Here is a 22884-nt window from a genome sequence, read left to right as displayed (position 1 = left end):
GGGCCGAGCCCCGGGGGAGCGGGGCTGCAGCTGGGGGCGGGAGCCCGCGGGGAGCCGAGCCGAGCGCCCCCCGCCGCAGCCCCCGGCATGGGCAGCACGGGGCGGCCGGGGCGGGCGCCGGGCGCGGCGCGCTGAGAGGTGAGGCGGGGCGGGCGGGGCGTCGCGGGGGCGAGGGTGTGGGTGCCTGGGGCTCGGGGGTCCGGGGGCCGTGCGCCCGGCGGACGATGGGGGTCCGGCGGCCTGGGGCTGGGGGTCCGGGGGCCGTGCGTCTGGCGAAGGATGGGGGTCCGGAGACCTGGGGGTCCGGGGGCCGTGCTTCTGGCGGAGGATGGGGGTCCGGGAGCCGTGCGCCTGGCAGAGGATGGGGGTCCGGGGGCCGTGCGCCTGGCAGAGGATGGGGGACCTGGGGCTGGGGGTCCGGGGGCCGTGTGTCTGGCGAAGGATGGGGGTCCGGAGACCTGGGGCTGGGGGTCCGGGGGCCGTGCGTCTGGCAGAGGATGGGGGTCCGGAGACCTGGGGCTGGGGGTCTGGGGGCCATGCGCCTGGCGGAGGGTGGGGGGCCTGGGGCTGGGGGTCTGGGGGCCTTGCGCTCTGCGGAGGATGGGGGGGCTGGGGGTCCGGAGTGCGTGCTCCCGGCGGAGGATGAGGGGCCCGGGAGGTTGGGGGTCTGGGGTGTGTGCGCCCGGCGGAGGATGGGGTGCCCGGGAGCTGGGCGCCCGGCGGAGGGTGGGGTGCTTAAGGGCGGGGGCACGGCGCAGTAACCCCGGGCCGAGGGTCTGCGCGCCCTGAGAAGGGGCTTCGGGCTGGTCTTCTGCGGGTGGAGGAGGCCTCTGTGCGTGCGGACTGCCAGGGGTGCCGTGGCGAGGGGCCCTGGGGATTAGGAGCTGGGGACCGCGTCCTGGCTTGTGTCCTTGGCGATGTAAGGTGGCAGGGTCGCCGGGGGTCTAGGATTCCTCTTCCTTCTGTTCCCCCTGACCTGCCTGCCTCCTCGGAAGGAAGGGCTCAGCCTCTCAGGGTTTGGGCTGGAAGGCAGCAGGGACCAGTCCCGCAGGAGCAGCCGTGTTCCTCCATGGATCTTGCCTTCTTCCCAGAACTGGCTATTTTTATCCCAAATGTGGCTGCAGAGGGGGCTGGGGCAGGGCGACAGGCAGGAAGACGTGGCCGGTGGGCCTGATGGTTCAGGAAACCCAGGCTGTGTGAGGCTTGGGAGGAGTGAGAGGGTCCCTGTTCCAGGTCGCCACTGCTGTTCTCTCCCTTTGAGCCCGCCCCTCCGCCCCTCCGCCCCCCCCCCCCCTTGCCCCCTCTGGGGACGAGGTCTGGGACCAAGTCTCACTTTGGTTCCTCCCAGGGTCTGAGGCGTAAAACAACTTTCGGGCTCCGCGTGCAGTTTCCTGACTCCTAAAAGGGTGTGTGGTTCCTTTATTAATTCCTTCATAGGGTCCCAAACCCACATCTTCAGGCGGGTGGTGTTTCTTGACTGCCTCCCTTGCCGAGGGTGGGGCTGCAGCTTGTGGTGCCCACCCTTCCATCCTCCCCTTTACGCTCTCCGTCCACACCCCACCCTGCCGTGACTCATACTCCAGACTGGGTGGAGACCCTGGCCGGGGCCCCTGGAGGAGGGCTTGGCATCCCTGAACCGAGGATGAGGTTTTTCCTCCCGGGCCACGCACCCTTGGAGGCTGGTTTTGGGGAGGGTCTGGGAGGATTTCTGCCTGATCTGGGGCTCAGATAGGGAGTCAGGGTTAGTGAAGGGACGGAGGCTGGTGTGGGCCCCCGGCTGTGGCCTGAGTCTGTAATTACAGAGGTTGGGCAGACAGGCAATTAGTATCTTTTTGGGTTGACAGGCAAGCAGGCTGTGCACAGGAGACTGGAGTCAGGGGAACGAACGGGGGGGGGGGGGGGGGGGGGGGGGCGGGGGGGACTTTTATCCAGACAGAGGCAGGGGTCACAAGAGTGCCTGGAGCCTGGCCGGCAGTTTCCTGTGGGTCATGCTGGGTGGGGATAGGGATGAGGCTCTGTGACCCTGCCTTATAGGTCAGGCCTTTTACTTCTATAGGTGAAGGGAGGGACGGGGGAAGATGGAAGGAAGCAAGGGGCTGTGTGACTGATGCTCCCGGAGCCTGCGACTCCTGCCACCCTGACTGGGCTGGACTTGTGGGGGCAACAGAGGGCGACTCCCCACCGGGGTTGGTAAGGCCCTGCTGCTGGCCCAAAAGGGCAGCTGACCCACACTGAGAGGAAGTGGCTTGGGGGCTGTGTTCAGGAAGTGAAGGCCATGCCTCTAGGGTGAGCTCCTTGGAGGAGGTGAGAATAAGCTGGGGGGTGTGAACACTAGAGGAGGTGAGAATGGGCTGGGGGGTGAGCACTAAAGGTGAGAATGGGCTGGGGGTGTGTGAGCACTAGAGGAGGTGAGAATGGGGGTGGTGTGAGCACTGGAGGAGGTGAGAATGGGCTGGGGGGGTGAGCACTAGAGGTGAAATAGGCTGGGGGTGAGCACTAGAGGTGAGAATAGGCTGGGGTGTGTGTGAGCCCTAGAGGAGGTGAGAATGGGCTGGGGGGTGAGCACTAGAGGTGAGAATAGGCTGGGGGGTGTGTGAGCCCTAGAGGAGGTGAGAATGGGCTGGGGGGGTGAGCACTAGAGGTGAGAATAGGCTGGGGTGTGTGTGAGCCCTAGAGGAGGTGAGAATGGGCTGGGGGGTGAGCACTAGAGGTGAGAATAGGCTGGGGGTGAGCACTAGAGGTGAGAATAGGCTGGGGGGTGTGTGAGCCCTAGAGGAGGTGAGAATGGGCTGGGGGGGGGTGAGCACTAGAGGTGAGAATAGGCTGGGGGGTGTGAGCACAGGAGGTGAGAATGGAGGCCCCAGTGGTGGGGGCTGGGGGGTGTAAATTTTGAGCAGGGCGGAGCTGCGGCCGGTTTCCTGAGGCTCTGCCAGGTGTTTCCTGGCCCGGGCTCCCTCGGCCCCACCCTTGGTAGAAATTCTGCTTTCCAGTGAGCCCGGCCACCCGGAGGGCACGCGGAGGGCACCCGGCGTCCGTTCCCCTGGGATGGGTCTCCGGGGAGCTGTGCCCTCCTGTGTGGCCACTTCCTTTCCCTGTAGGTCTTGGCTTCTGTTAGGCGTCAGTCCTGACGCGCGCGCACACCCCCTTCCAGGGCCGAGGCCTGGGGGAGGCAGTGGGGGAAGGTCAGAGCTGGGGGAGGGAACCTTCCGAGGAGTGTGAAGAGGGGAATAAAGAGGTACCCCGGCTTTCTGACCTCACGCGTGTGTCACCTTCCTGCAGGGTCTCCCATGGGATTGCTGGGACCTTGCTGGGTGAAATGGCGCTGTGTGCAAAAAAGCGCCCCCCAGGTAAGACGGCGGGCGGGGGGGGGGGGGAATCGCGGGATCGTGGGGATTGGGTGTTACCATGGCTCAGGGAGCAAAGGGAACGGGGACCACTGGCTGGGTGTGAAGGAGGGTGGCTCACAGCCCCGCCCATCCTGGGGGGGGGGCGCCTAGGGGCGCGAATTCTTCCCCTGGATGCCCGAGCCGGGCGCTCCTAGCGGGGTCGCGGGGGCACCTGCCCCTCGTCTCGGGAGGCTTCGTCTTGGGCCTGGGGAGCCGTGTTCCCATCTTGTCAGCGCATCGCTCCCTCGGCGCCCCCTCCCGCCGGGTTTTCCTGCGGGCGGGGGCGGGAGGAAAGCGGTTGCCCGGACGACACTGGCGGGAGGCCCCCCCCCGGGGGGCGGGGCTCGGAGGCATCGCCTACGCGGCGCTGGCAGGCGCTGCCCTGCGGGCGGGGGGCGGAGCCGGGGCGCGCGGGCGACCGGGCCTGGGGGCGGCGGCGGTCGCGGGGATGGCCGGGGCTGCAGGTGGGGCGCGCGCCCGGCGGCCGGGGCTCCTGCGCCTGCCGGGGGGGCCGCCGCGTCGGCGCTGCTGAGGCCGAGGACAGACCGACAGACTGCCCGCTCTGCCCCCGTTCAAACCGGGATCATGACGGTCCCCAAGGAGATGCCCGAGAAGTGGGCCCGGGCCGGGGCGCCCCCCTCCTGGAGCAGAAAGAAGCCCTCTTGGGGGACAGGTAACGGGAGCTGCGCCTGGCGGCCGCCCGAGCCGTCCTTCCCCTCTGCGCCCTCCCGTTCGGTGCCCCCAGCCTTTCCTGGGCTTCTCCGTTCCAGACCCCGAGGTCCCTGCCGCTCCCTGCTAGGAGTCTCCGCCCGAGGGGCCCCCTCTGCGCTGCGGCAGTTCCTGGGAGTGAAGTGTCCCCGCGGGGACGGGGACAGGACGGACCGCTGAGTGGGCAGAGGATGCTGTGGTCTGAGGCTTTGCTGCAGGCGGGCTCGGAGGGGTGAGGGTTGGAGAGGGGAGGGGCAGGCTCTGGAATGCTGCCTTTGGCTCCAGCCCGGGCCGATGCGGTGTTTACTGCCCCAAGACACCCCCCCTTCTCAGCCTCTGGCCCTTGGGACAGAGGTGGGCTGGGGAGCCCTTCACTGGGCGCCCCCATGTTCCGGGACCCAAACGTGCTGCCTGCAGCCCCAGGTTGGGGGATGCTCCGCATAGGTGTTGCTCAATTGTCACTTGGTTAGTGGCAACTGTGTTGTTTAAGTGCGGATGGCACAGGAAGGGTTACAGTTCGGGAACAGCCCTTCAGAGTACATCCCGTTCCTGCCTCCTTCGTCCCTGTCTTGGTCTGCATGACCCGTATCCCTGACCCCCCTTCTCCTACTTGAAGAGGAGCTTTGAAATAAGGTGATGTCATTGTGGGCCAGTCAGAAGGCGCTGCTGGTGACATGTGACAAGCAGAGGCTCCTGTAGGGGGTACACACGTGGGACCGTGGGCCGGGATGCTGCCGCAGAGGCAGAGCGGTTGTAGAGCACGGTGATCCTGTCTTGTTGTCGTCCTCCCCCCCCCCCCCCCCCGCAGGTTAGGAGCATAGCAGCAGGGCCACCATGGCTGGACCTGGGGGGGGTGGGGGGGGGCGGTGCTCCCAGGAGAAGGATGCTTTTTGTCTTCAGCTGCTATTTCTCTGGGGATTCCTGAGGCCATAAAGCCTAAGGTGTTAATTAAAGGGACGGGGGAGGGGACCTGAGTGCCCCTAGCAGCCTTGCCGCTGTCGGTGAGGAAGGGAGAGGGAGAGGCTGTCTTGTCCTGGGAACAAATGCCCGCAGAGCCCCGTGGCCAGGCTGGTGGTGACAGGGACCAGAGGGAAGAATTGAGGGACACCTCAGGCGTGGGATCGACTCCCTCAAACTGTGTACTGTGGAAAGAGCCACGGGTCCTCAGTGGAAGGCCCTGACGAGGCGGCCGGTAGCCCCCGCTGAGTGCCGCGTCACTCTGTTGCAGAAGAAGAGAGGAGGGCGCGAGCCAACGACCGAGAGTACAATGAGAAGTTCCAGTACGCGGTAAGTGACTAGCCGCCTGCTCCCCTCCTGCTCCCCTCCTGCGTGCAAAAGGGCAAAGGCCTGGGTTGGGGGGGCGGGGGGGGCAGGCAGCCTCCTGGCACCGCTCCACCTGCGACCGCTGAACCTAACTTCTCGCTCCTTCGCCTGTCAGCGCAGGAGGGCACGTGCAGCCCATGAGACGCCCTGGTCTCTGCCCTCTCCTCCTCCCACACCTGTGGTGGCTGGCTTTTGGGGGCAGAGGTTTGGGAAGTGCAGGGGGAGGGTGCAGCCTCCCTCTGGTTCTGGGTCATGGTGAGAAGCCGCCTTGTCATCTTCTGCCGTAGAGTAACTGCATCAAGACCTCCAAGTACAATATTCTCACCTTCCTGCCTGTCAACCTCTTCGAGCAGTTCCAGGAAGTGGCCAATACCTACTTCCTGTTCCTTCTCATTCTGCAGGTGAGTGTCCTATAGCCGACCCTCTGCAGCTCATGAAGCCGAGTAAAGTCAGGGGGAGAGAGGTCGGGCGGGAGCACTGGCGTGGATGGGGCCTCAGAGCCCTCTTGCCCTTGTAGTTGATTCCGCAGGTGTCTTCCCTGTCCTGGTTCACCACCATTGTGCCTTTGGTCCTTGTCCTCGCCATCACAGCTGTGAAAGATGCCACCGACGATTACGTGAGTCGCTCCTGTCCCCGCGCCCCTTCCTCGCCTCCGCTCCCGCCTCGCTGTCCTCCACGTCCTTGATATCTTGGCCGGGGCCGGGGGCGGAGCCAGAGCCAGGGAGGGGGTAGATCTGTGGACAGGTGCACACAAGGTGGGGGCGGCGCTCTCTGCATCCCGCAGTCCTCTCGGTCCCCGAAGGCGGGGGCGGTGTCTCACTGTCTCCGTTGTCCCGTCTTCAGTTCCGCCACAAGAGTGACAACCAGGTGAATAACCGGCAGTCTCAAGTGCTGATCGATGGAAGGTGAGTGCCTGCTGGCCACCGAGGGCCCTCGGGAGGAAGGGTCCCCCGGGACTTCCTCTAGCTCCTGATCTCTCTGCTCTGGTCACTGCTTCAGCCTCCAGCAAGAGCAGTGGATGAACGTCCGTGTTGGCGATATCATCAAACTGGAGAATAACCAGTTTGTGGCGGTAAGGGACAGGTGCTCCTCTAGGCCTACGAGGCTCTTCCCTTTGTTTTTGTTTTTGGGTTTTTTTTGGCAGAAAGAAGCAAGTCTTTCATGGTTTACCACTGCCTCTTAAACACCTATGGAAGGAAACTTCCTTGAGTGGGAAACTTCTTGTCCTCTTAGCGCACCTGGGCCTGACTCCTTTCTGGCCATTCATGCTTGGGACTAAGCAAACCCAGAACACTGAGGGAAGGGAGGGACCAGGGAAGCGTGCGTTGCGATGCAGGATGGTCTTCAGGCTCCTCACCAGGCTTTCTCTCCAGGCGGATCTCCTCCTCCTTTCCAGCAGTGAGCCCCATGGTCTGTGTTACATCGAGACAGCGGAGCTCGATGGGTAAGTCGGACGCCTGGTGTCACACATCTTCTGCCTCCTTAAGGGTAGGAGGCTTGTGTTTTGGAAGAGGTTCCCAGGTCTGGGATCTATACCCTTTGGAAACTTTAGGGGTTGAAGGCTCTGAGCCACTCAGTAATGTGGAGGAGGGCGATGCCCTGAGGTCAGGTGCCCCCAGGTGGAATGTGGGGGAAGGGAAGAGAACCAGGACTCAGGGATGCTGTCCTTCCAGAGAGACCAACATGAAAGTGCGGCAGGCTATTCCGGTCACCTCGGAGCTGGGGGACATCAGCAGGCTCGCCAAGTTTGACGGTGAGTGATTTGGGGGAGCGGCCTTCAGGTAGAGGACGTGAGTTGGGTTTTGAGGTTTCACCTGCACGTTTTCCTTTTTGCTGTGCTGCAGCTCCCGGGACTTGTCTTTGTCGCAGTGGTGGTCGGCGGGAGGGGGGGGTGGGGGTCAGGATGCCAGGCGGCTCTCGAGTTCATGGCCCTTTCCGGGGGTCCTCAGGGCTGATAGCTCCCTCCTGGCTCTGTATGTTGAGAGAAATTCAGTTTCTTCTTCTTCTCATTCAGCTCCAAATGATGACACGTAGTCCTTCTAACAAGAGGAGCCGTAGTGGGTGTAAGGAAAAACCACCCAGCTCCACCCTCCTTAGACGGCCAGGCACACTGTATCCGTCCGCGCTTTGTCTGTGTTCAGGCAACTGTGAACACAGAGCGGTGGGATCCTACTATACCCAGATCTCTACGTCCTGCCTTTGTTTCAGCTGTTAAATTCGTTGTCTGTGTCTTACCGTTATTTATAGGAACGTGCCTCGGTGTAGCAACTGCGTCAAGTTGCGCCATCGACGTATTGTATTCAACTGCCCCTCGACTGTTCAGTTGTTTCTAGCTTTTTGCCGCTCAAAGAATGCTTCGGTAAACTTGTGGCCTATGCCGTGCTTGCCGTAGAACACAGTCCCCAGAGTGGGACCGCTGGGCCCGAGGGTCCGTGACTTTCGATCTCCATTCATTCCTCCCCCAAAGTTGCCCGGGTCCGCGTGCTCCCGGCCGTGTGTGGCGGTACCTGTCTGGCCGCCGGCCGCCTCGCCGTCAGACTGTGGACGGCGCCGGCGGTGACGGTGCTCTGCGTTCCGCTCAGGTGAGGTGGTCTGCGAGCCTCCGAACAACAAGCTGGACAAGTTCAGTGGGGCCCTTTACTGGAAGGAGAGCAAGTTCCCGCTGAGCAACCAGAACATGCTCCTGCGGGGCTGCGTGCTGCGTAACACCGAGTGGTGCTTCGGGCTGGTGGTCTTCGCAGGTGAGCCTCCTGGGGTGCAGGGGAAGAAGAGTAAGCGGTGGAGCCTCGGCCGCCCTCAGGCACGTGGGAGGCGCCTCGGGATAGCCTCTGTCTCCTCCACTCCCGTGCTGCAGTCGGGGTCCACGGGCAGGAGCCCAGGGGCAGATGGGCTGTTCGTTCCGCAGCCCCTGCCACTGCTTCCTAGGTCCTGACACTAAGCTGATGCAGAACAGCGGCAGGACGAAGTTCAAGAGAACGAGTATTGATCGCCTAATGAACACCCTGGTGCTCTGGGTGAGTCCTCACACAGGCCCCTGGCCTCCGGTGCCCGGGCCGGTGCTCCCGCCTTGCCTGCCTGGTCAGCAGTGGAGCTTTAGGTTTTGGTTTTATTTATTTATTTATTTATTTTTTTAATTTTTTTTTTTTAACATTTATTTATTTTTGAGACAGAGACAGAACATGAATGGGGGAGGGGCAGAGAGAGAGGGAGACACAGAATCGGAAACAGGCTCCAGGCTCTGAGCCATCAGCCCAGAGCCCGACGCGGGGCTCGAACCCACAGACTGCGAGATCGTGACCTGAGCTGAAGTCGGACGCTTAACCGACTGAGCCACCCAGGCGCCCCTAGGTTTTGGTTTTAAAGCCACCGGCAGGTCAGCCACTCACGGGCAGTGTTGATTTCGGGCCCCCTTCAGGCTTGGAGGATGTTGTTTAAAAAACCCGTAGGAACGTGTGTGAATCAAGAACTTGAAGGGAGTAAATCACGTCTTCCCCTCTCTGGGTTCCAGTCACGGTGGTAACTTTGTGCAGCTTGTGACCTTCTGTTTGCTTTTGCCAGAGGGACAGGGAGGCCTCCGTGGGGTGGGGAGGGAGGGGAAAGAAAAAGTTCCTTTAGGCCTTTTCCCCGACTTCTAAGAGTGGAGGACCCCAAAGGAAAAGTTTCTGTTTTAGTTTTTGGCGCTTCCTGAATTCTCGTCTTGTCTGGCTAGAAACTTGAGCTCCTTGCTGGGCTCTCCTCCCCTTCTGGAGCCCCTGCCCTCCTGCCAGCCTGCGAAGGCTGGGCCAGGTTCCGGTGGGCCAGGTTCTGCTCTGGCCTCAAAGGGTCTGTGGAGACCCAGCCTCTGGGAGCGTGGTTCAGCCTGTCGCACGAAGGCTCTCATCGCCCCCTGGCGGTCCTTGGGCACCTGGGTGGCTCCTGTCAGTGGATGCTGCTTTGGAAATACAGTGGTGTCAGTTTTTTCTTCTGACCACTGAAACTTTTTTATGATCCTTTTTCAGGGACTCCCAAGATTTGCATTTTTATTTTTTTTAGATGTTTATTTGTTTGTTTAGAGAGAGGGAGAGAGAGAGGGAGGGAAGGGCAGAGAGAGAGAGAGAGAGAGAGAGAGAGAGAGAGAGAGAATCCCAAACAGACCCCATGCTGTCAGCACAGAGTCCAATGTGGGGCTCAATCCCATGAACCATGAGACCATGACCTGAGCTGAAATCAAGCGTCGGGTACTTAACTGACTGAGCTGCCCAGGCACTCCCCAGATTCAGACATTCAAAAGAATTTTTTACAACCTTTAGAAGATTTTCTATTCACGGTAATCTGCATCTGTGAAGACACCGTTTGCTTCCCTGATCGAAAAAGCTTTTTGGTACTCCATACGAGATAGCGAGTCACAGAAACTGGACGTTTTTGTTGGCTTGTGGAAGCTTAATTAGCCCAAGTAAATGGGTGGTTTCCACCAAACTGCCTCGTTACGTTGGGAGCAGGTTGCTCACACCCGTTCTCGCCATCTCGGAAGGTTCCGTGGTGGCAGACTGGGGAGCTGCGCGGCTGTTGGGGCTTCCCCATCATACGGTTAAGCAAGATGTTCGGGGAGGGGCCGCGTGACGGTCACCGGTTCTGGCCGCTTCCCGCTGGAGCATGCCGCCATTTTAAAGATGTCTGAGCTTTTGAGGGTGTGGATGTGTAAGTGGTGACCTTCAGGGAGGTGCTTGATTTCGGAGGGTTCCTAAGTAGAGCCTAGCCTCTGCTTCTCATTTGTCGCCAGATTTTTGGATTCCTGGTCTGCATGGGGGTGATCCTGGCCATCGGCAACGCCATCTGGGAGCATGAGGTCGGGACGCGTTTCCAGGTCTACTTGCCCTGGGACGAGGCGGTGGACAGTGCCTTCTTCTCTGGCTTCCTCTCCTTCTGGTCCTACATCATCATCCTCAACACCGTCGTGCCCATATCGCTCTATGTCAGGTACGCACCGCTGCGCCCCGGAGTCTGCCGGGCAGCCCAGGTGGCCCCCAGGCAAACGTTTCTGTGAAGGTGAGCCCTTTGGGGGAGGAACCCAGACCTGCTGTTTGTGCCTCGAGCTTCTTGCCCTCTGATCCTCTGCGCGTGGAGCAGACTTCGCGCGGCTTCCGGCACTTTGGACCGTGTCAGAGCAAGATCCGTGTGGATTTCTTGGGCACGTGTCGTTTGCGCACCACCTTTGTACTGTGCCGCCTCCAGAGAGTGTCAGGAACGGGCCTCCTTCCGAGTGTCGGTCTGGGGAGGGAGCCATCTGAACCCTGATGGGTGCGAGGGCTGTGAAGTCAGCCTACCTGCAGGCCGGCATGGGCGCAGCTGTGGGCGCCCTCCAGGGCGGCTGGGGGGAGGGGAGATGCCGCCCTCCCGCCGCGATGCCGTGTGGGAGGCACAGAGTCCCACAGGAGTGGGCAGGGCATCGCTCGCTGGGCAGTGGGTCGGGACACATCTGAGGAGGCGGCTGGGCCGAGGGAAGGTGGAGCCCGAGCGGGGAGGCGTGCGGGCGGGACCGGGGAGTGGGTGAGAGGGCAGCCCGGGGCCCAGGGTCTCGGTCCTCGCCCTGGAGGGTGTTGGCTCTGTGCCGGTAGACTTCGTAGTAAACCATCGGAAGATTCTTTACAGCGGATCCCAGGAATGCTTCGGGAAGCGCTGGCTGTCGATGGCCAGCAGCCGGACCGGGATGTAGCAGATCTCTAGGGTGTTTGAGGTGAAGAGAATGTTGACAGGGACCCGCCAGGGAGGAAGGAGTAGGAAGAGAGGAAGGAGGAAATTTCCCTTTGTTCTTCGAGCCTTGCGCTTAAGATAAGGGGACCAGAGACGCTGGGAAGGAAATACTTTCCGGGTGCTCGGGACTCTTCCCACGTGCCGTGTCTGGTTCACAGGCACCCCCAGGTAGTCCTCCCTTGCCGCCCCTCCCCCCCCCCCACGGCAGTGGGAGAAGACGCGCCCTGGGGGGTAGAGTGGGGGCTTTTCTAGGTCATTGAGCGGCGGTGTGGCCACATGTAAAACGGGAACAGTCCGGTTCCACCTTCTTTGTAGGGACGCCTTGATACTCCATTGACAGGAGACACTAGACTGGAAAATAAGCTTTCGAAGGGGGTTCCTGTGAGCCCTCACGTGGACCGTGTGCTTTGCTGCCATCGCTGGTTTCTCGTTTCTGCTGAAATGCTTTCTTGTTTGCAATCTGACTCTCCCCCATGTCGGCTTGCTGTCTGGGTTTCGGATCCAGTGCCCCTGGCTGCAGCCTGAGAAAGCCGCTTGCTGAGTCAGGCTCCAGGGTGTGTTGGGGGGCACGACCCGCTCGGTGGGGAGAAGGCCGAGAAGACACGTCCAGCCAGCTGCGCATTTGCCGGGTAACTGGATCCTGGTCCAGCCTCGGTCGGGTCAGAAGCAGGGTTCCAGGTGTGCCCCACGCCCCGATGTGTGCTGGCCCGACGGCCGCCTCCCTGGGGCGCTGGCAGTCCGTACCCCAAAGGCAGCGCCCTGCAGGCAAGAGGACGGGGAGGACCCTGGGATGTGGAAAGCGCCCTGTCGCTCGGCATTATTTCCCCACACGGAGTGGGCGTCTGCGGCCGCCTTGTGCCCTTTCAGAGAGCCGGAGGCCTGAGCCGGGCGGAAGGAGAGGGCTCGCTGTGGGCAGTGAGCGCCAGGGCCCCCCTGTCTGTCTGTCTTCTCTTCTTTCCTCACACACTTTCTCTTGTTTTCTCCGCACGGGCTCTGTGTTACTAGCGCCGAGGTAAGAGCTCGCCGAGAGCCTGGTCCGCGGTCCCTCTCTGTCTGCCTGCACTGTGTGTCCTGCCTGCCCAGGCCCCGTGCACCTTCTTGTCCGGAGAGCGCCGGAGGGTCGGGGTCGGGGGCCGTCCTTGCCCTTCCTGCCCAGGCGTCCACTCTGTCCGTCCGTCTGTCCGTCCCCAGGCGGGGGGCTTGCGGCGAAGGCCCCTGTGGGTGGGGGCCTCCTCGGCTTCCTGCCTGAGCCTCGTGTCCTGCCCCCGCGCCCCTTGCAGCGTGGAGGTCATCCGCCTGGGCCACAGCTACTTCATCAACTGGGACAGGAAGATGTTCTGCGTGAAGAAGCAGACGCCCGCCGAGGCCCGCACCACCACCCTGAACGAGGAGCTGGGCCAGGTGGAGTACGTCTTCTCCGACAAGACGGGCACGCTCACCCAGAACGTCATGGTCTTCCACAAGTGCTCCGTCCGCGGCCGCAGCTACGGTAGGGCACGCGGCGAGGGCCTGGGGCCCCCGTCCCGCTTCCGTCCTGCTGGGTCTGGGGGGCCAGGAGAGCGTGCGCTTGGCACCCCCGGTCAGGACACGGCCGCGGAGCCCCTCCCCTGCCCTCTGCGGATGCCCTCACCCCGGTCTTGGCCCCAGGCAGGAGGGGGCTCCCCGGCTGCTTGAGGTGAAGCCCGAGACGCTGGGCGTCCGTGCGGCTCCCCGTGCTGCTGCTCAGGGCCCTTGTGAGTCTCCGGAATGTGACTGTGTCTTCGGGGCGGCCGAGCCACGGGGTGGCTGGGGACAGGGTGTGCGGGACCTGGCTCTTACAGTGAGCCCCTCTCTGCTTTCTGTAATAGCTCGGGCCCACGGCTGGCGTGTGGGGCTTGATCTGTTGTTAGGCCTGTAGGGTGACCAGCATCTCCGGGGACCGGGGAGCCCTGGCAGGAGAGCAGGTGGGGTCAGGGATGGGGGGGCTCGGGGGCCGTGACCCTCAGGCCCGGGTGCCTGGAGTCAGGGGTGCGAATCTGTGTTAGTTGGCTCAGGGTTTGGGGTTGAGGGTCCCCGACGCTGTGGGGATTCTGTGCCGGCTTCTCTGCTGCTCTGAGAGAGCTCTGACCGCGTCTCTCCTTCTGTCCCGGAGTGTGTAGGGGACGTGTTTGATGTCCTGGGACACAAAGCTGAATTGGGAGAGGTAAGATCCAGCCTCCAGGTTTACTCTCCGTGCCGATTAAATACCGGTCGCCTGACCTGTAGCGGTGGGTGTAGATAGTGGGGTGCGTTCTCTGGTCAAGCAGCAGAAGCTGCTTGGAGAAACGGGTGTTTGCAGGGAGAACTGGTAGCAGAAGTGAGAGTTTTGGGGGTTCACAGTGGGCAGCATCTGGATCCTCTGGGCAGGAGACAGGGTGGGGGCAGCCCCCCCAGATGCAGCCTGAGGCTGACCCCCAGCCTCTGCTTGCTGCCCCCTTTCCTCTGCAGAGACCACAGCCCGTCGACTTCTCCTTCAATCCTCTGGCTGACAAGAAGTTCTTATTTTGGGACCCCACCCTCTTGGAGGCCGTCAAGATGGGGGACCCCCACACCCATGAGTTCTTCCGGCTCCTTTCCCTGTGTCATACCGTCATGTCGGAAGAGAAGAACGAGGGTGAGGCGGGCTGCCTCGGAGCCTCGAGTCTGTCCTGGGGCGCGGCCAGGCAGGGGTGTCCTGGCGGGACGTGTGGCTCCAGGTGGCCGCTTCCAGCGTGTGTGTCCTTCCCGCCCACACAGGAGAGCTGTACTACAAAGCCCAGTCCCCGGATGAGGGGGCCCTGGTGACCGCGGCCAGGAACTTCGGTTTCGTGTTCCGCTCTCGCACCCCCAAAACCATCACTGTCCACGAGATGGGCACCGCCGTCACCTATCAGCTGCTGGCCATCCTGGACTTCAATAATATCCGCAAGCGGATGTCGGTCGTAGGTGAGGCCGGGACGGGGGGCGTAGGTGAGGCCGGGAGTGGACTGCTGGGGGCATGCGGGGCAGCGTCCTGGCCCGGACTGGGTAAGGTGTGCCGGGGGGTCCTCGTTCGTGTCTTGAGGCTGGGGTCTTTGCCTGCCTGAGTCTGGGACTTTCTCCTCCTGTGGGCATCATAGTGCGGAACCCAGAGGGGAGGATCCGACTCTACTGCAAAGGGGCTGACACCATCCTGCTGGACAGGCTCCACCCTTCTACCCAGGAGCTGCTCAACACCACCACTGACCACCTGAACGTAGGTGTGGGGAGCAGGGCCTTGGTTCTGAACTCCGTGTGCTGGGAGGGGCGGGGCCGGGGTGACCTTGGCTCCGTCCCCAGGAGTACGCAGGGGAAGGGCTGAGGACCCTGGTTCTGGCCTACAAGGACCTAGATGAAGAGTACTATGAGGAGTGGGCCCAGCGACGGCTCCAAGCCAGCCTGGCCCAGGACAGCCGGGAGGACAGGCTGGCCAGCGTGTACGAGGAGGTTGAGAGCGACATGATGGTACGGGCTGCCGCGTGGGCCGGGGGGGGGGGGCCGGGTGGGGAGTCGGGGAGGGCTCGTGCCTGGGGCTGTCCCGTCAGGGCCCCTTGTGGGATTTGCAGCTGCTGGGTGCGACGGCCATTGAGGACAGGCTGCAGCAGGGGGTTCCGGAGACCATTGCCCTCCTGACGCTGGCCAACATCAAGATCTGGGTGCTGACCGGGGACAAGCAAGGTGAGAGACATAGGAAACTACGTCGGGAGCACCGGGCCTGTCGCGAGTCAGACCTCAGGCCGGACAGGGTGCTGACCTCGTTGGCCTCTCTGTTGGTAGAGACGGCTGTGAACATCGGCTATTCCTGCAAGATGCTGACGGACGATGTGACGGAGGTGTTCGTCGTCACCGGCCACACTGTTCTGGAAGTGCGGGAGGAGCTCAGGTAGCCGGAGGCCCGCGGCAGGCAGATGTCCCCCACTTCCAAGGCCCTGCCCCGGTCCCGGAAGCCCACAGCTGCGTTTCGACCCCCCAGGAAAGCCCGGGAGAAGATGATGGACTCACCCCACACCGTGGGGAACGGCTTCGCCTGCCAGGAGAAACGTCCTTCCTCCAAGCTCACGTCTGTCCTGGAGGCTGTCGCTGGGGAGTACGCCCTGGTCATCAACGGGCACAGCCTGGTGAGCGTCCCCGTGCGTCGTGGGGGAGGCCTTCCCAGAGAGCGCTTCTCCCCGCACGGCTGCTGCGCCTGCTCTGTCTCCCCTTGTCCCTTGTTGTCACGCCCCTGACCTCACCGCAGGGCCGTGGCCTTCATGGGCTGGGAGGAGTGGCTCCCGGTCCCCCGGGGAGGACGGTGTTCTCTCAGGCTCTGTGTTGCAGGCGCACGCGTTGGAGGCAGACATGGAGCTGGAGTTCCTGGAGACGGCCTGTGCCTGCAAGGCCGTCATCTGCTGCCGCGTGACCCCTCTGCAGAAGGCACAGGTGGTGGAGCTGGTTAAGAAGCACAAGAAGGCCGTGACCCTCGCCATTGGGGACGGAGCCAACGACGTCAGCATGATCAAAAGTGAGGGTGGATGTGCAAACGGGGTGGGGGGGGGGGTCCGCCGTTACGGGGACTCTGAACGTGTGGCCTCTGCCCCCCACCCCGTCCCCACTCGTCCCTGCAGCGGCCCACATTGGCGTGGGCATCAGCGGACAGGAGGGCATCCAGGCGGTGCTGGCCTCCGACTACTCCTTCTCCCAGTTCAAGTTCCTGCAGCGCCTCCTGCTGGTGCACGGGCGCTGGTCCTACCTGCGCATGTGCAAGTTCCTCTGCTACTTCTTCTACAAGAACTTCGCCTTCACCATGGTCCACTTCTGGTTTGGCTTCTTCTGTGGCTTCTCAGCCCAGGTAGGGGCCTGCCGCTCACCTGTCTGAGCTCCTCGGGGCACAGGCCTTCCATCCTGTCCGTCGGTCAGTCCCCGTAGGGCCCGGCTGTTGTCTGGCTCACGTCTGGTTGTCCAGGGGGGGTCCGGCTGGCTCCAGCTCAGCCGGAGCACTAGACCCTTGATCTTGGGGTCATGAGTTCAAGCCCCTCCCCCCCCCACTGGGTGTGGAGCCTACTTAAAACAAAAAAACCAACGTTTGTCGAGGGAATAGAGACAGGTTCCAGAAAATTCCATGGGCGCCGCGTGCCGCTCAGCATCCTGTTTCTGCCTGATCTGTGCTGAAGAGAGACTACTGTTCACGCCTCTCTTGCTCTCTGCTCTCTCTGCAGACCGTCTACGACCAATATTTCATCACGCTCTACAACATCGTGTACACCTCCCTTCCGGTCCTGGCTATGGGGGTCTTCGACCAGGTCAGGAGGGCCGGCCGGGGGATCCAGCGGGGCGGGGAGGGACTGCGCGGATGGCGGCGCGTGTCCCCACTGCCTGTGGTGCCTCGGGAGGCGGCTCTCGCGCTTGGCCGCAGTGGCCCGTGACCCCCTGGGGTGCTGGACAAAGACGGGGGGTGGGGTGGGGGGGGAGACAGCTGGCTCCAGGTGGAGTTTCTCGGGCAAAGAATTTGGAAGGGCGGGGGCCGAGGCGCGCTGTGCCCTCGCCCGTCCTGAGGCCTCCCGGGCCTGCCCTGCAGGACGTCCCCGAGCAGCGGAGCATGGAGTACCCTAAGCTATACGAGCCGGGCCAGCTCAACCTCCTCTTCAACAAGCGGGAGTTCTTCATCTGCATCGCGCAGGGCATCTACGCATCCGTGCTCGTGTTCTTCCTCCCCTACGGGGTGTTTGCCGAGGCCGCGCGGGATGACGGCGCCCAGCTGGCCGACTATCAGTCTTTCGCAGTCACCGTGGCCACCTCGCTGGTCATCGTCGTGAGCGTGCAGGTGAGGGGGGACCCGAGCCCCGCCCCCGCTCCCGCCTTGGGGCTTGCCCTGGGCAGGGAGGGGCACGGGGGCACGCTCCGCCTGCCTGTGACCACCGCTTGCCGCAGATCGGGCTGGACACGGGCTACTGGACGGCCATCAACCACTTCTTCATCTGGGGCAGCCTGGCGGTCTACTTCGCCATTCTCTTCGCCATGCACAGCGATGGGCTCTTCCGCATGTTCCCGAACCAGTTCCGGTTCGTGGGTGAGTCCCCAGGGCTGCTGCTGGAGTCCGGGGGGGGCCGGCTGTTCCAGACTGACGGGGCGTCTGTCCAGCTCCTGTGTGCGAGGCGCTCTGCGAGGCCCTCAGAGGGCGTGACTTTGAAGAGTGGTCCCACCAGGCCGCGCGGGGTCAGGCTCAGAGGGACGTCAGGGTCAAGCAGGGGCCGACCTCCAGGCCGGTGAGACGACTGCATGGGGTGGTCAGGGGCAGCCCCACAGAGGAGGCTGCCGTGGGTGGAGCGGAGCCCGGGCTGTGGGTTCTGACTCTAGGCCGGAATGCCGGAAGCGGAAATGGCTGGAAAGGTAGGACATCCGAGGTGTCGGGTGGATCGTCAGGCTGTCAGACGTGCTGCTGACTTACCAGGAGCTTTTTTCTGTCGTTTTTGTGAGGAAAGGGAGGGGCGTGGTGTCAAAGGGTTACTGTAGAAACAGCAGTGTGGTGGCCAGTGGCACCCGCTGTATGCCTCCCCCTCTCCCAGGTGTTGGGGGTCTGTCCGTCTGTCCATCCGGGGACATCCAGTCAGCACCCGCTGTATGCCTCCCCCTCTCGCAGGTGCTGGGGATCTTGCCTGTCCAAGGGGCATCTAGTCAGCACCTGCTGTATGCCTCCCACTCTTCCTGGTGGTGGGGGTCTGTCCGTCTGTCTGTCCAGGGACATCCAGTCAGCACCTGCTGTACGCCTCCCACTCTCCCGGGTGCTGGGGATTTTGTCTGTCCCGGGGGCATCTAGTCAGCACCTGCTGTAGGAATTGACAGAAACAGGCAACATCCTTTCTGTCACGGATTTCGTGTTTCAGTGAGAGACACGAGAGCTTACACATCAACAGATAAAACGTCTAGAAGTAGTAAGTTTTATGAAAACCGTAAGAGGGTGGAGAGGGACAGGGACGGTGAGGGAAGACCTTGGAGAAGGGACACCGGCACAGAGAAATGTGAATAAAGGGGGGGCAGAGCTGGGGGGAGAGAGCCAGGACGAGGAAGCCGGAAGGGAGGGGGCTTCCCCAGGGGTCCCCGCAGCAGAGGGGAGGCTGGCGGGCAGGACCCGGCTGTGTGTGTCAGGGGGTAAGAATGGGTCCAGATCGTTAAGCCCTTCTAGTTCAGGGTCAGGAGTTTGAATTATAATTGGAATATGGCCGGAGGTCAGTGGAGGGTTAGGGGCGGGGAAGCGTCAGAGACCCGATGGTTCTTTGAAGGGCGGCTCTTACTGGTTTGTGGATGACAGAGGGCAAGGGTGGAGATGGGACCAGTTAGCAAGGCTCTGGTGACCATCTGGGTGAGGGCGTGAGGGAGGCAGGCGGCCGCGGCCACCTTCCCAGGTGGACGGGGCGTCCGAGGGAGGAGTCGGGGTTGACTCGGGGCTTTTGGAGCAGCTGAGCGGGGGGTGGCATCTCCCGAGCCGGGAGGCCCTGGAGCAGGGAGTAGGGGTGGGGGTGCAGGGGGGCCGTGAGACGGCAGAAGAGGCGTCCGGTAGAGGTCCGAGGTTCTGGGGAAACACGTTTGGGCGGCGGGGACGGCTCGGGAGCTGACGTGGGCTGCCCCTCGTCTGCCTGTGGCCCCCCACGCCCGCAGGCAACGCCCAGAGCAGCCTGGCCCAGCCCACCGTGTGGCTGACCATCGCGCTCACCACGGTCGTCTGCATCCTGCCTGTGGTCGCCTTTCGCTTCCTCAAGCTGAGCCTGAAGCCCGATCTCTCTGACACGGTGAGCGCCCGGCTGTCTGCTTGGGGGTGGGACCCCGTGTCAGAAAGTCCCCGGGCTCGGGTGCCCGCACTCCGGGCCGCGTGGTGGCCCCGAGAGATCCCCCGCCCTACTCTGTCCCGGGCGCTCCGGGCCCCCTCCCCGAGGAGTCCTCCCCCGACGCGGCCCCTCGCCACCCCCCCCCCCCAGGTGCGCTACAGCCAGCTGGTGAGGAAGAAGAGGGCCCAGCACCGCTGCACGCGGAGGCCCGGCCGCACCAGCTCCCGCCGCTCGGGCTACGCCTTTGCCCACCAGGAGGGCTTCGGGGAGCTCATCATGTCCGGCAAGAACATGCGGCTCAGCTCCCTGGGGCTGGCTGGCTTCGCCACGCGCTCCGGCTCCGGCTGGATCGAGAGCCTGCGCAGGAAGAGGAGCGACAGCCCGGGCAGCCCCCCTGACAAGCCCCTGAAGGGGTGACGCTCCCCGCCCCCCCCACCCCTCCCTGCGGATTCCGGCCCAGACAGGGCTCAGAAGCGGAACCAAAAACAGAAGGGCCCGAGGTTGGGTCCACCGCTGCCCTGCCCGGGGCCCGTGGGGAGGCTCAAATCTCTGTATTTTTTTACTCCCTCCGACCCCCACCCCAGGGGCCGAGAGCCCCTGTTCCTGAATTACACGAGAATGTATCGCCGGGAAGCCAGGGACCTGCTGGGGCCCGCGTGCCCCTCACGTCGTGTGCGTCTCTCCTTGATTTGTGTTTGTGTCTGGTTCCATTTTGTCTTTTTTATTTGGCAAGTGGAGGGGGCCTCTGAGCGACTTTTATGTTGTAGGAGAGGGGGCTGGTCCACAGGAGGGTCCCTCCCCCCCCGCCCCCCAGCCACCGGGCTGCACGGGGTGGCTGGGTGGCTGGGGTGGGACCCCTGCCCGGGCCTCCAGCTGCTGGTGGGCCCTTGGGGCTGGTGGAGCACAGAGGAGGATCTGGTCCCATCGGAGTCTCCTTCCTCACCTTGAGAGTGAAGTGCTACCCCTCCCCGAACACACGTCCCTTCCTGGGTCCTGAGTCCTGCTGGTATTGGGCTGGGGCCTTGGGAGGGTGGCCTGTCCTTCTCAGTGACGTCAAGCTGGGTGTAAGATGTTGTCCTAAAAACAAAGATTTCTTTAAATGTGGGTTTGGGTTCCCCGCAGAGTCCTGTCTTCCCTTCCTCCTCCGCCGGCATTTTCCTGCACCCGCACCCAGCCTGCGGCGGGGTCCACGCTCCTCCCTCTGGTAAACAAGGGGTCCCACCCCTCCCGCCAGTAGCCCGCGGGAGGGGGGCCCGGGCGCCTGTCCTTCCTCCCCACCGTCCACACCGCCCATCAGGCTTCTCCTGGGCTGCTTGGTACCAGTTCAGTCTTGGCAGTGGGGGGGGGGGGTTGGTGCTGAGGGATGGCGTGTGGCTGGAAGGGGTGTGCAACTCTCACACTCGATGTGGGCGCCTCCTGGGAGGTGCACTGGGCAGGGGGGAAAGGGCAGGGGTCCCTTCTGGCCGCACAGTTTACAAACCCAACATCATGTCTGTCTGTGTGTCTCTCAAGGTGAGAGTCTGATTTTTATACCAAAGAGGAAATGATTTTTTTTCATATTTGGTTTGTCTATATTATATAAATATATATATAAATATATATATATATACATATATATATATATATACAGTTATATATATATTATTTTTTTGGTTCTCTCTCGTTTTTCAGGGAGGGAGGAAAGTACCAAGTTGCATTGAGCTGTAATTAAGGAACATTCTGTATAATTTATGACACATTTCTATACTTGCAAGAATTCTATCATTTTATGGACATAAGAGAAAAAATGCCTTTTTATAAAATTCCAATTTCTGAGACGTGTGTCATTTGTGTGTTTTCTAACGTTTCATCAAGGCTGGTGGTAAAAGTAAAGGCCAGCTTTCTTAGAGGAATTGAGTGGGTGGGGGCTTTGGGGAGGGCCGCGGGGTGGGGGCTGGTGGTGGGGGCTGCCGGCCGGGGGGGGGGGGGGGAGCCGCTGGTGAGGAGGGCTGTTGGTGGGTCCTAGGTGCCCTCTGCAGGCTTCTGGGACCATGTGTCAGCTAGAAGGTGGGCAGACCTCGGGGACTGTGTGTGCGGCCAATGGCTGGGTGCTTAGGGCCTTGAACCATTTGCTTTTCCAAACAGCAGCCAACCGCACCTTCCTAACACATGCCAAGTGGGTGGGGAAAGAAACAGGTAAACAGTGTGAGTTGCTTTTTTTTAGCCCCTTTAGCCCCTAGTTGGAGCCTTTCCCACTGGCCTGGCCCTCCAGTCTCCTGTTGTCCAGGCCGGGGCAGGAATTTGAGGTCAGCAGATAAAGTGAGCTTTCCTGCAGGGCAGGGGGAGTGGGGGAGGCCCTGGATCCCTGGGGGCCAAGTGGCGCCCCTCCCGCCCCCCCCCTTCCCCTGTGACCTAACCAGCCTTCTGTCACGAGTGACAATCTTCCTCTTTTTCATTGCTAATGGGGCTGGAGGGGGGAGTGGAGACCAGATCGCTTTTCTCCTTGAGGAGAAATCGTCCAGGGTGGTGTGGCCCCACAGGGCCCTGCACACACGCTAGCACCTGCCTGCAGCCTCTCCCTGGGTCCTTCCAGAACCCTGAGCCTCCGGTAACCACCACCCCCACCACCCCCACCCCCCCCACCCCCCACCCCACCCCCCGCCCCAGGACAGGGAAACAGGCCTTAATCCATTGAGGCTGGCTGGGCTCCCAGCTTCCTTGTCTGGGTCACCCTTCTGGCGACACCCCCAGCCCCACCCCCGCCTGAGACAGACCCTCCCATGCTGTGGGTTTGGGGGGGGGATGGGAGGGGAGAGGAGGTCCTGCTCAACCATGGAGGGACTGTCCTCCCCCTGCTCCCCAGGTGCACGGGGGGACCAGCTGCTGCCACGGCCGCCCGACACACCTTCCACCGTGTGAACCGTATGAGGCGCCTGGCGCCAGGCCCCCACTGCTCCCCCTTGACTTCCCGCTTCCTTGCACGCGCTGTGGACCTGGGCACGTGTCCCTGTTGCCACCGCTCTCCTGTCCACTCGGACTCGGCAGATGGGTCTGAGGGCGCCACGCTTCCACGGGCACCCCAAGTGCCTGGAGCCGTGTCCTCCCAGATTGCAGCCTGGGGCTCAGCCGTCCTTTCCCTGCACACAGATGGCCTCTGACCTCTGCTGCTCACTCGCTCTCCTGCCAGATCCCAGGCCACAGTCCCCTGCTCCGTGGGCAGAACAGGGCACGGCCCCCATCCAGCAGGCCCCTCTGGCTACTGGGATTTCACCTCTTTCCTCTGCCCCTTCCCTCCGACACCCTGCCTCAGCTGCCCACCCCTGGAGGGGCCTCTCTGCCTGTCCTGACCTTCCCTTCACCTGTTTCCCTGAGCTCAGCCCAATGTTCCCCCCCCACCCCACTCCCCGGCCCTTGCCCATCTCCCACCCCCTAAATGCTTTCACTAGGATCACCTTCGACCCTCGGAGGCTGTCCAGCGGACATTTCCAGGTCTGATCTTGCTTGCGGTCTCGTACTTGCATCTGACCTTGTTGGCCACGGTCATCACTGCTCCCTGGCTGCTCTGGGGGATCTTCCTCTGCTCTTTGCCACCAGGGCTCCTTCTTGGCTCTGAGCTCTTCTGGTTTGCTTAAGGTCCTTACGAGGCTCCGTTGAAACCCGGGGTTTAAATGAGATCTGGGAGGGGCGCCTGGGCGGCTCAGTCAGTCGGGCGTCGCCCTCTTGATTTCCGCTCAGGTCGTGATCTCACGGTTTGTGGGTTTGAGCCCCGCGTTGGGCTCTGCGCTGGCAGCGTGGAGCCCGCTTGGGATTCTCTCTCTCCCAAAATAAATAAACAAACATTTAACATAAACAAGTAAAAATAAGTGAGATTTGGGATTGTCCCTATCATTCACCTCCGGACTGGACTTCTTTCCCCGCCCCCCACACTCTAGGCCTTTGTATCT

At 62.4% G+C, this 22884-nt stretch overlaps 1 protein-coding gene across 3 annotated transcripts; it reads left to right on the top strand.

Annotated features, from left to right (window-relative positions):
- Positions 1 to 56: 56 nt before the first annotated feature.
- On the top strand, positions 57 to 20555 carry ATP8B2 (ATPase phospholipid transporting 8B2). 3 transcript variants are annotated; one of them, XM_042975976.1, is made up of 28 exons: positions 57 to 138; positions 3280 to 3347; positions 5323 to 5381; positions 5705 to 5818; positions 5935 to 6033; positions 6261 to 6322; positions 6417 to 6489; positions 6791 to 6861; positions 7091 to 7170; positions 8000 to 8158; positions 8343 to 8431; positions 10177 to 10373; positions 12428 to 12636; positions 13286 to 13329; positions 13614 to 13779; positions 13902 to 14090; positions 14264 to 14379; positions 14463 to 14627; positions 14729 to 14840; positions 14940 to 15045; positions 15136 to 15280; positions 15480 to 15663; positions 15767 to 15990; positions 16358 to 16441; positions 16717 to 16962; positions 17070 to 17208; positions 18795 to 18925; positions 19112 to 20555. In XM_042975976.1, exons 2-28 carry the CDS (start codon positions 3317 to 3319, stop codon positions 19376 to 19378), a joined length of 3561 nt encoding a protein of 1186 aa, XP_042831910.1. In that variant the 5' UTR covers positions 57 to 138; positions 3280 to 3316; the 3' UTR covers positions 19379 to 20555. The 3 variants fall into 3 exon arrangements, with proteins under 3 accessions (XP_042831910.1, XP_042831909.1, XP_042831908.1); XM_042975975.1 differs by lacking the exon at positions 57 to 138 and adding an exon at positions 2986 to 3094; XM_042975974.1 differs by lacking the exons at positions 57 to 138; positions 3280 to 3347 and adding an exon at positions 3874 to 4059.
- The last annotated feature ends 2329 nt before the right edge of the window (positions 20556 to 22884 follow it).

Source organism: Panthera tigris, chromosome F3, assembly GCF_018350195.1.
Source record: "Panthera tigris isolate Pti1 chromosome F3, P.tigris_Pti1_mat1.1, whole genome shotgun sequence".
Classification (NCBI taxonomy): Eukaryota; Metazoa; Chordata; class Mammalia; order Carnivora; family Felidae; genus Panthera; species Panthera tigris.
This window is presented reverse-complemented; position numbering and strand designations above follow the sequence as displayed.